General features: G+C 40.5%; 1 protein-coding gene across 1 annotated transcript in view; it reads left to right on the forward strand.

The window, feature by feature from the left end:
- ZNF292 (zinc finger protein 292) overlaps positions 1 to 9,364 on the forward strand; it is a 53,428-nt gene extending 44,064 nt beyond the window's left edge. Inside the window, exon 8 of the mRNA XM_048296683.1 lies at positions 1,266 to 9,364. Coding sequence (XP_048152640.1) covers positions 1,266 to 8,438 — 7,173 coding nt within the window. The 3' untranslated portion in view covers positions 8,439 to 9,364. The remainder of the gene's footprint in view (positions 1 to 1,265) is intronic.
- Positions 9,365 to 12,608: the final 3,244 nt, after the last annotated feature.

Consider the following 12,608-nt stretch of genomic DNA (forward strand, 5'->3'; position numbering starts at 1 on the left):
TACCAAAAAAACCCCAAAACAACAACCCAAAACCTTTTGAATTGCCACTTAGGAATGCAGTTTATTTTGATAAATGAAATACTTGTCATTTGTGGGCTTAGATCCAATGTTGTTTAAAACCCTGCTCATCTCTCTCAGCTAACCTTGTCATCTAATTTTCTTAGTTTCTTTAGTAGTTGCAATATTTAATACTGATAGCTAAATTGAGCTCTTACGAAGATTTCTGTAAGTTGGGATATTCATTCTAAGCATAAAAATTCCTGTTTTCCTTTTTCAATGTTCTTGTATGGCTCATCATGGGCTTCTAAATTTAAAGATTCTTCCCCACTCCAATCCCCCCCGAAAGACCTGAAATAGGATTGGAATTAAGAGAGGGGGAGGAAAATAACTTTCACAGAGTCTTGTGACATTAAGATCTCTGCCTGCTCCATGCCATATTGATTTTTCTCCAGTGAGCATTTGATCATGTAATTGTTGGCAGAAATTGGAGACCATGCAGGTAGTAGACTTGTACATTCATAAATTTGCTGGACTTTATTCTCATGTATGCCGCAGCCTCTCTTGTGCATCCCTGGCAGCACAAAGAGCTTGTAAGGTGGATGTAAATGTAAATGGTGTTGCCTTAGGGTATGAATGAGTAAAGACCACATGACCTTTAGAACATTCAAATGATGGAACATTTAACGAAACTTAACTATACTTACTGCTTTCAGTTGGACTGAAGCCGTGTGTTCAGTTGACGTCAGTTGACTTTGAGGTGACATGTTTTTAAATAATAACCTTTTACCTTAACTGATCTCCGAATTACAGATCTTTCTGAAGATCACGTTTTTCTTTAACTGCAGCAATTTTTACTGTTTGAAATCTACCCAGTGTTAAGCTGATGTTTCATAGGAGCTCATCTCAAATACCTGTGGCACAACTGACAGGCTTTATTCCAAGGAAAAGGCTCAATATTGCTCTAATATAAACCAAACATCTCTAACATACAGTCCCACAGTCCTCAAACTAGACAGAACAGACAATTAATTTGTCTTTTTAGTTGTATGTAAACTTCCACATTTTTTTAGTAGCATGAAGACAAATTATGCAACTTAAGCAATAGCATCTGAAGAAAATCCATTATGTTTCTTAAGGTAAAAAGTATTACTGTGAACCCCAGGTGTATTTTTTCTGACAGTGAGGGTTGAATAATGACATATTTTACTTAAAAGTATAGAAAGAGTTAGATAAGCTGACTTACTAAAATTAGTCTTGCTTTACAGATTGATGGTGCTGGACTTGCAACCTGCATTGAACTGTGTGTGAAAGCACTGCGCTTGGAATCCAGTGAAAATGCGGATGTCAAGATATCTATTTGCAAGACTATCTCCTGCTTGCTCCCAGATGATTTGGAGGTCAAACGTGCTTGTCAGCTGAGCGAATTTCTTCTGGAACCCACTGTGGATGCGTATTATGCTGTTGAAATGCTATATAATCAGCCTGACCAGAAGTATGATGAAGAAAATCTTCCAATACCAAATTCTTTGCGCTGTGAGCTCTTACTTGTACTGAAAACTCAGTGGCCTTTTGATCCAGAGTTCTGGGACTGGAAAACTCTAAAGCGTCAGTGTCTGGCACTTATGGGAGAGGAGGCATCCATCGTGTCATCCATAGATGAACTAAACGATAGTGAAGTTTATGAGAAGGTTGAGGATGGCCAAGAAGATAGTAAAGACACTTCTCTGAATGGGCTCGCTGGCATCGATGAGGCTACGAGCCTTCTTAGGGGTATCAGAGATGAAAAGCAGAAAAAGAGAGAAATCAAAAAACTCAGAGAGAGGGGGTTCATATCAGCTAGATTTAGGAACTGGCAAGCTTACATGCAGTATTGTGTGTTATGCGACAAAGAATTCCTAGGTCATAGAATAGTTAGACATGCACAAAAGCATTATAAAGATGGAATTTACAGTTGCCCTATTTGTGCCCAAAATTTTAATTCTAAAGAAAACTTTGTTCCCCATGTAACTTTGCATGTGAAAAAATCTAGCAAAGAGAGATTGGCTGCTATGAAACCACTGAGGAGACTGGGAAGACCTCCTAAAATAGCAACTGCCAATGAGAATCAGAAAACTAATTCTGTATCCAAACAGGAGCAGCGACCCATCAAGAAGAACAGTCTCTATTCAACAGACTTCATTGTGTTTAATGATAACGATGGCTCAGATGATGAAAACGATGACAAAGATAAACCTTACATACCTGAGATAGTGCCAGTTCAAAAGCCACCCCCTGTTAATGAATTCACCTGCCCTGTAACACTTTGTCAAAAAGGCTTTAAATATTTTAAAAATCTAATAGCACATGCAAAGGGCCATAAAGATAATGAAGAAGCTAAACGTTTTCTTGAAATGCAGAGCAAAAAAGTGATTTGCCAGTACTGTAGACGACATTTTGTAAGTGTTACTCACCTGAATGATCATTTACAAATGCACTGTGGCAGCAAGCCTTATATCTGCATACAGATGAAATGTAAGGCTGGCTTTAACAGTTATGCTGAACTGCTGACCCATAGGAGAGAGCATCAAGTCTTCAGAGCTAAGTGTATGTTTCCCAAATGTGGCAGAGTGTTTTCTGAAGCCTATTTACTCTATGATCACGAAGCACAACACTATAATACCTATACCTGCAGAGTCACGGGCTGTGGGAAGGTGTACCGCTCACAGAATGAACTGGAAAAGCATGTTGAGGACCACAACAAGCAGCCTGAAAAAGAAGAGCAGCCTGAAAACCAAACTAATCAGCCTGATCTTAGTCTGCCTTCTAAAACTAATGAAAGTACTGATGGAGTTGCAGTTAAAGAGGAATTGACATCTCCAGCTGAAAACCGAAGTAGTTTCATTGAAGGAGAAAATGTCTGGACCCAAATCAAAGCAGAACCAGTTGGGAATGAAAGTGTAAATGCATCAGTGAGTGTACTGCAGCAAAGCAATTCCCTGTCTAATGCTGGTTCAGAGCAGTCTCCTATGGGTTCAGTGAAGACAGAAGAGACAGTTCCAGCAGGCAGCATTAAGCTGTCTGTTGTTAACCAGAAGATCCGAGATAACTCTGTAAAAAGAGGTAAATTGGCTGCTACTGCCAGTAAAGTAGATACTACTAAACCTGGGGTCCAGCAGTTGTGCCCATCAGTTGACTCTTGTCCTCCAGTTTTCCAAGAGAGAAAGGAAGAAGACTGTCTCAGTCAGACTCAGAATATTCAAACTGTTTCTGTGACCTCAGACACATTAAAACCAGAAGCCCTTGAATCAAAAAACTTAGAAAGACAAGTGAGCATTGTAAATCCATTCAGCATGCAGAATCAGACAGGGTATCGAAACGGTGTACCCATTTCCAAACTTGAAATTGAAGACAGTATTAAAGCTGCAGCTAATCTATATAACCTGCCTTTAAAAACTTTAGAAAGTATTACGTTTATTCCATCACAGCCTAACATAAATAGCTCTTTAGTTCCAGCTGTGTCACCAGCAGCCCCAATTCAGAAATTTAATTGTCAGGTTGAGGGGTGTACTCGAACATACAATTCATCACAGAGCATTGGCAAACACATGAAGGCAGCACACCCTGATGAATATGCTGCTTTTAAAATGCAGCGTAAAAATAAGAAACCACGAAAATCCAGCAATCTGCAAAATGTGCCGAATGATGGGAAGATTGTATATCTTATGCCATCACAAGTGGGCAATCCCAGTGGTGCTGCTTTTACTGCACAGAACAAATCAAATTTGAATCCCACCTGTTCCAGTCAAGTGCAACATGTCTCAAGTACTCTTTTCCCAACCCACGTAGAAAATTTGGCGAATCCTATGTTGCCTATAGTGGAAAGTGTCATAAATCCAAATTTGTCTACTCGTATTAAAAGTGAGCCTGAGAGTGTTTTATGTTCACAAATGGAAAATTTGTCTGCTGCAACCTTACCTTCCCAGTTGGATGATCTGGCAAAAACAGTTATGCCTCTGAATATTGATGGTGGTTCAGATCCTTTTCTTCCTTTGCCTGCAGAAAATGGTCCGATGTCTCTCTTTCCTTCATCAGCAGAGAATCCTCCAAATTCAGTCTTCTCACAACTGGAAAATAACACAAATAGCTTTTCTTTGCAACTAGAAGGAAACACTAGTTCTGCTTTCCCAAAAGAGGAAAGTGTTGATCAAATGTTTCCCTCACGATTGAGTAATGAAAGTAACTTCAGTGAAACTAGTTCTCAACATCCAGCTTCAGAAAAGGTGAAAAAAGATCGTGGCAGGGGCTCAAATGGGAAAGAAAGGAAGCCAAAACATAACAAGCGGGCAAAGTGGCCAGCAATAATTAGAGATGGCAAATTTATCTGTAGTAGGTGTTTCAGAGTTTTTACTAATCCTAGATCACTTGGTGGTCACTTATCAAAGAGGTCTTATTGTAAGCCTCTTGAAGGATCAGAAATTTCTCCAGAAGCTCTGCAGGCTAATGGACAATCTTTGCTTGCCAGTATGATTCTTTCTTCAAATTCATTGAACTTGCAGCAACCCCAGGAGTCTGCCTTCAATCCAGAGACGTGTTTTAAAGATCCATCGTTCCTCCAGATACTTGCAGCTGAAAATCGTTCCACACTGCAGACTATGTTTCCACGGGCAAATGTGACTAACTTTAATACCAGTGGGAATGAGGAAGGTAATCAAATTATAAAACAAGCCTTGGAAACTGCAGGCATCCCGAGTACCTTTGATAACACAGAAGTACTTCCACGTGTGGTTACAACAAGTTGTGTCTCTGGTACAACTCAGATAAACACAGCTGTTCTCCCCAACTCGGCTGCGCCCCCTCTGCTGCAGACAGTCTGTAACCCCAGTACCCTGCTGACAGACCAAAACAGGACCCTCAATGCCAAAATTCCTCCACTAAACGAATGCAAGAGTTTGCCTGTTTTTGCAACAGAGGACTTAATGCTAAAGACCATTGAAAATGGCTTGTGTTCTAGCTCATATTCTAACACTGTTGCAGCAGCACAAAACTTTGCAGGGAACAGTTCACGAGCTTCAGTTATAAGTAGTCCCAAGAATTCGGGATCAAGCAACTTGAATAAGAAGGGAACCAGCTCTTCAAAGAGGAAGAGAAAAACACCTACACCCCTGGTTGTGCCCAATACGTCACAGAAAGTAGCAGTAAATAATGCAGCAGTGATGGGACTTGTAACCAAAAGCACTGAAGGAAACATGCAAATACAGGGAGAAAGTTTTCAGTCCAACTTGCTGGCAAATTGTGGCTCTCAAACGGTGGTGGAAAACCTTGCGCAGAAACTCAATAATGTTGACAATCAGTTATTCATGGCCAGTATCAAAGAGAATTTTAAAACAAATCTTGAGGCTCATACAGTTCTGCCCCCTTTAACAGTAAAAACTGAAAATGGGGATTCCCAAATGATGGCTGTAAATTCTTGTGTGCAGGCAAATTCAGAAGAACAGATTTCACAAGACAGTGTTATGCAGAACTTTGAAAAAACCCTGGAAATAATTAAAACTGCTATGAATTCACAGATGCTTGAGGTGAAAACTGAAATTCAGGATACTGTTGCTGCTTCAGGACTGAACTTGCAAGTAACTAACGCACAGGCTTCTTCAGAAAGTTCTGCACACAGTGTAAAACTACCCACTACTACACAGTTTGCTGTGCACGCAGGGAATGTTACTGCTGCGAAGGGTAGCTCTGCTCAGTCTGAGACGTCTCAAAAGGATGATACTCAAATATCAGAAATTTTGGAAGGCTTGCAAAAACTGAAGCTAGAAGATGATTCTCTTGTTCCCATCTCTGAGACTGTTTCTCAGTGTCCTCCAGCAGATAAGCCAGTGCCAGCTGTTCCTGTTTTATCAGTTGAAAACAAACCCCTCATCCAGATATCTCCAGAGGCAAGTAACATTCAATTTAGTGATAGAGTTAATAAGCCTTTTGTATGTCAGAATCCTGGCTGCAATTACAGTGCTATGACAAAAGATGCATTATTTAAACACTATGGCAAGATCCATCAGTACACTGCAGAAATGATACTAGAAATAAAGAAACATCAACTAAAGTATGCCCCATTCAAATGTGTTGTAGCTACCTGTCCAAAAACATTCACAAGAAACTCTAATCTCCGAGCACACTGTCAGCTTGTACATCATTTTACAACAGAGGAGATGGTAAAATTAAAAATTAAGAGGCCTTATGGCAGAAGATCTCAAAATGAAACTGTAAACACAGTCCCACAGCCTGTTGAAATAAAAACTGTGCAGACACTAGTAATAGAAAACAAAACTGTAGCTCCATTGGTCAAAGAAACTCAGATAAAGGAAGTTGCAGAGCCTGTAAAGGTATTGGAAAAACTTCTACCAGAAAATAATATTCCTGAAATACTGGAAAAACCTCCCCAGGTGGTTTCTGTTCCACTGGAGCAGCATAATGCAGCATCTTTTGATAGTACGCAGGAGCAAGCCAAAGTACGCAAGGCTAGGAAGCACAGGAAGGAAAAAGAGGAGAGGAATGGTAGGAAGCCCGTAACAAAATCTTTGGAGTTTCCCACTAGATACAGCCCATACAGACCTTACCGGTGTGTCCATCAGGGCTGCTTTGCAGCTTTCACAATACAACAAAACCTAATTCTTCATTACCAAGCTGTGCACAAATCAGACCTCCCTGCCTTCTCTGCTGAAGTGGAGGAGGAAAATGAGCAAGGCAAAGAGGAACGTGAGGAGGTGGAAACCAAACCTGCTGTCAGAGAGTTCAGGTGTGAGGTGAGTGACTGCTCTCGTATCTTCCAGGAAGTTACCAGCTTGATACAGCATTATATGAAGCTTCATGACATGACCCCAGAGCAAATTGGAAACATGAAATCAGCCCCAGAGGTGGGAAGGTTTTTTTGTGACCAGTCTCAGTGTAAGTGTTCGTTTACAGCATATCTAAACTATGTTGTGCATCTTGAGACGGATCACAGTGTTAAGATAAAGCCAAACAAAGTAGAAGATGATGGCATGTTCAAGTGTGATTGTGAAGGCTGTGACCGTATTTATGCTACCAGGTCTAACCTCTTGAGACATATTTTTAACAAACATAATGACAGGCATAAAGATCATCTGATAAGACCCAGGAGACTGACACCAGGCCAGGAAAACATTTCAAGCAAAGCAAATCAGGAGAAACCATTGAAGTCTAAACAGAGAGGACTCAAAAACAGATCAGGAAAAGAAGGCAACAGGCTGTCAGTGAAAACAAAACGAAAGAAAAACTTGAACTTGGAAAACAAAAACTCAAAAGGAATACAGGTTCAGGAAAATAAGGCTTATTCACTAAAACGCGGCAAGTATGTATATTTAATAAAGACCAGAAACGATGCCTTATCAGAATGTACGAGCAGGTTCATAACTCAGTATCCATGTATGATAAAGGGATGTTCTTCCGTAGTCACAAGTGAAAGCAACATAATAAGGCATTATAAATGTCACAAGCTGTCCAAAGCATTTACTTCCCAGCACAGGAATCTTCTTATTGTATCTAAAAAACACTCTGTCTCCCAAGTAAAGGAAGCCTCTTCTGAGCAAGAGGAAACTGATAAAAAGACTGATGTGAAAGAGCCTGAACCGAGTTTGATAGCGAGCAATAATGATTCAAGCACAACTACCTTACCACAAAAGGAAACTGAAAAAGGTGAGAAGGATGAAGTGGATGAACTGACAGAACTATTCATTACTAAACTAATTAATGAGGATTGTTCAACTGCTGAAAATCAAGCAAAAATCTCTTCCAGTGTAAATAGTGATTTGCAGGAGACTAGCTCCTGCCCCTCAGAGAAGCAAAAATCAAACAACCTGAAAAGAGCAAATAAAGAGAAAAATGTATCTCAGAGTAAGAGAAAGAGAGCTGAGAAAACAGAGGAAGCACTGCCCAGTGACGTGAGTAGCCTGCACAAGGAGGAAGAGACTGCTGTCGCCATTCAAACGGCCGAAGAGCAACCTGCCACTTTTGACTGGAGCTCGTTCAAGCCAATGGGTTTTGAAGTGTCGTTCCTCAAGTTTCTTGAAGAATCTGCTGTGAAGCAAAAGAAAAACTCTGAAAGAGACTACCATAGCAGCGGAACCAAAAAAGGATCCCATTCGAACTCACGGAAAGCCAGTGAGAAGGCCCCTGTAGCAAGTGATAACGTCACTTGGTCATGTTCTGAAACTGAAACCCTTGTACCGTTTGCCAACCCATCACGGCTTCCATGTGGTGATAATGTAAAGATTGTGTTAGACAAGACTCTTAAAGACTGCACTGAGTGTATGCTGAAGCAGCTTCAGGAAATGAAACCTGTTGTCAGTTTGAGAAAGCTTGAAGGACGTTGGGAGGATAATCCAGAGGTTATAGCTGCAAAAGTAATTGTTTTGGGTACTGAGGAAGGGGAATCAAAATACTGAAAACCTAATGTGTTTAACCGTGACCTGTAATAGAATTTATTTTGAATAGGAAGCCATCAAGCATGCTAGTAACTGTGGAGCTCTTTTATTTTGAAGTGATTTAATCTAGCAAAAAACATGACATGAGTCATGTAAATGTTTTATTTGTTTTTTATCCCTATGGGACTTGAAGAACAGAGTAATTGCTTCAGTTTTGTAAATACTTGATCGAGACCTCAACTTTCTATCAGATTGTCCTTTCCATAAACTAAATCTTTGTGAGTTGTCTGTGATTGGTATCTTTCACCAGGTTACTTCTCATGTATAACAGTTTTCTTTATTTGTAGATATATTTTTTTTGTATATATTTATTATTGTAAATCATTTGCTGCCACCAGCAGTCTGTAAGTCTAAACTATTAAATGACACATTTATATTCGGAATTTTAATTTGTAACTAAGTGAGCAAGTTTTTAAAACTGTCCTTTAATCATTTTAAATTAAGAACTTTTGAACTAAAGCTAGCTAAGTCTGCCATATCCAGTTTATTTTGCATAAGACATTTATTTACAGAAGAAAAGCTGGATAAGATCACATTTCATAGGTTAAACATACTGACACACTCTCATTTTTGTAAATTTTAACATCCAGTATCTATGGATGATATTCATATGTAGTTAACACATAAATATAATAGTTTTCTTATAGCTACATTTTTCATTGCTTTTAATTGGATACAAAGCATTTATGATTCCATAATAAAAATGGAAATGTGAATAAAAATAGTTTGCTACATCGAAGATTTAAAACAATATTTGGTATTAAAGAATCCGTTGTGAATGTGATAGAAAATTAGTAGTGTGGAGCAGTGTATATATTTGAGGTGGTGATTTGTGAAGTAGCCCAGTATTGCCTTAAATAAAAACACATTTCATTTCTTGTTTTATACATGTGATCTTATAAAGGTTATTTTTGTTTCTGTAACTTAGATTGGTGTATAGTTTAATTTTTGTTAAAAAAACAAAACAAAACAAAAAAACTTCAGAAACCGTTTTTGTAAATAGTGGGTTTATAAAACAGATGGTTTATTTTGATAATACCAGTTTGGTATCTATCTATAAAATACACGAGTCCTTATGCCATACCATTAAAAACTAAATAAACAAGGCACTTTCTGAAAGGGAAGTGAGATTGTGATCTTACAGCTAAACTCGGTGGTTGTGCTCTGTTGGTGGCATAGGCTCCCTTTGCGCTCCTCTGCCTCTTGCTGACTGTACGTGGCACCACTCTCACAACCTCTCTTTTCCACACTGGAACGAGCCTCAGAAGCGGTGCTGCTTGTAGTGCCCGGGATCGGAGCAATTCCTCTGTATGCTGCTAACTGAAATGACAGGTATCCCGTTTGTTGAGTAACCAAAAGTGTGAATGCATTGGTGGGAGCTGTCAGTACCCAGGAATCTTCAGTGTTGGTTTTCATGCGTGGTTATGTTTGACTCAGCCAGCTGGATTGTGTGGTACCAAAAACTTTTCTTGGATTATTCTCATTACTGGATGTGACCTACCTTCAGTAATATAAAACAGTCTTTATCTTGGGTGAGATTGGCTTGATTTTTTTTTTTTTCTATAAACTTGTCTTGCTGTGTAAAGCTTTGCATTAAATGCTACACTTGATTGCTCGTAAGCTATTCACCTGGAATCTCTGACAGTTTTCCTGAATATCAGTGCAGAGGGCACCTTCCTACAACCAAATGAAGTGACTTGTTGCAAGAGTGAGGATTATGTGTGAAACAGCGGAAAGGCAACAGCATTTCACCTCGGGCACAGCCCTTGGTTTGCTACATGGTGCTAAATTGCTTACCTTCGCAGAAAGCCTGTGCTTCCATTTGAACAGAGCCCGTCGGCTCCTCTCGCTTTCCATCTCTCCCAAGTGACTAAACTCATAATTATGCCACGTTAGTAAATGAAAGGTGCAGTCTGAGAATGATAAAACCAAAACAAACCCTTGCATTTTGACTCTAGGAGTGATCATTTTAATCATTACAAGTACACAGTGCCATGTTGTACCTGCCAGAGGCCGCTGGTCCCCCTCGATGGAGCTGCTGTTGGATACCAGCCACGGTGCTTGTAGAGGCAACTTCTGCAGGGGAGAAGAGGGCAGAGATCCTCTGGAGAGGATCCACAGAGCTCGCCTGAATTCTCTTGTTTTCAGCTGTACCTAACCACTGCAGTCCCTGTCAACAGACCTCGCAACTGTTAGTCTTTAGAAGAGTATTTGTGTTGTGTAAGTTGAATAGTTTCAACATTCCCAATGATTGATACTGTATCATTTGCAGTTCTTGGACTGAGAATAGCATACAACTATTTAAGCTACGCAGTGCTATACTAGAATGCTATTTTTAAAAAGAGAAAAGGATTAAAAAATCCAATGTCCTAAATACCCAGGAAGTAATTTCTGATTTGGATCTGAATTTCTGAGAATAAAATATTTAATGCTGTCTCATTCCAATCAATCCAATTAAAGCACGTGCTGTACCCATATAGTTAGTACTTCACGGTACACTTCCTTTTAGGTGGTTACGGACAGCCTGTCCAACAGGTAAGCTTGTATGGGGTTTATTTCCTTTTTAAAAACAAACAAAAGTATTTTGAACTTAAAATGGGGAACCAAAGACAGGGTCTGGTTTAAAATGTCACAGACTGCAGAGGGCAGTCTGCTTTGTGAAGCCACCTACAAAAACTCCCGAGGAAACGAGTGTGGTATTTGCATTTAGGTGTTTTACCTTGGGTAATACAGAAGGCCTCCCACCCTAGCAGCCGTAGCATGCCTGGATAGGCAGCTTCTCTGGAGCCTGAAGCCACCCCCCTGCCCTGGGGGCTGCGGGGATGGGGCTCCGACGTGGCCGGGCTCAGCTGCACCAGCAGCACTTGAGCCTGGGGGGTGCCCCAAGGGGCCGTCGGCCCCACTGCCCAGTCCTTCTCTGTTTTCTGCCTTTTCTTTCTCCTTCCTCTGGGTCTCTGCCTTCTAGAATTGTCACCCATTAACTGTGGAGCTTTCAAGCAAAGGCGCTTTCTTTTAAGCCCCTTGTTGCCATCAGGAATGTGCTGACTAAAGCAGCAGTTCTTGCTGATGGGGAAGCAACCAAATTGAAGAGTCTGTCTGGGTGCAGAGTTATGGGCGGTTTTGTGATTGAAAGACGCCTTTAAATTGACAGTCAGCCTCTCTGGTGCTCAGCTATGTTTATAAAGAAATCTGCTATTTTCTGAGCCCTAATTCAGTGTAAATAAGGGTAGTAGGTTTGTCCCCACATGTTTCAGGGTGGTCCTTCTCAGCACGATGGGGGGACTGTGGGTTCTAGAGCATTACACTGGGACATTAGGTCTATGGCTGTTGGATAGAAAGTGAGCAATGCTTGTACAAATAACACTGGAAGCAGTTGTTGTGAGGGGAAAGTAGTTGGCTAATTGTTGCAATTAGTTTCTGTGCCAAAGAATTAGGTGGTTGGGGCTCCCATCTGTGTGCAGAGGAGGGAGGGACAGGGGCAGGGACAGGCTATGCTGGGGTTTAGGCTCCCGAGCTGGAGAAGCTCCTGCTCATGGCTTTCTCAGCCCTGCCTGGAGCCTTGGTATGGAGATGATACAATTAAAGGGCTGGGAAATGGGGCCACTGCTACTGGAGAAGGGAGTATAGGGAAGAAACTATCAGCAAAGAGGGAAATATTTCATCTGTGTCTTTTTTTTCAAACCTCTTCTGTCCCAAGGCAAGAAGCTTACTTGGGTTTTAAAGAAAATGAGAGTCTATGTAAGACACAGATCTTTCGATGTTTGCAGGGATGTTTTGGAATAGGAATGAGGTAAATATTTTTGTACTAATGTCCATGTGGTGATCATGCTATTTCTCCACTATAGTATGGGCTCAGATCAGCTTCCTATCAATTGCTTAAATCCTTGTGGAACATAGCACTTGAGTTCAATTTTTTTAAATGTTGTCTGAGTGACTCAGAAGTTTAGGGACCAAACCTGTAAACTCATTTGAACCAAAAATGTAACGGCAAATGCCATCAGGGGTGCATGGATGAGTGAAACTTAAACTGGAGAACAAAGGCATATAAAAGCGGGGAAAGGGAAGGAGGCAGTAAAAGATGAAATGGTTGCCAAGAGCAAGGGATCAGAAAGCAGATGAATTTGTTTCTGT

The sequence above is a fragment of the Corvus hawaiiensis genome, chromosome 3 (assembly GCF_020740725.1).
Source record: "Corvus hawaiiensis isolate bCorHaw1 chromosome 3, bCorHaw1.pri.cur, whole genome shotgun sequence".
In the NCBI taxonomy this organism is placed as follows: Eukaryota; Metazoa; Chordata; class Aves; order Passeriformes; family Corvidae; genus Corvus; species Corvus hawaiiensis.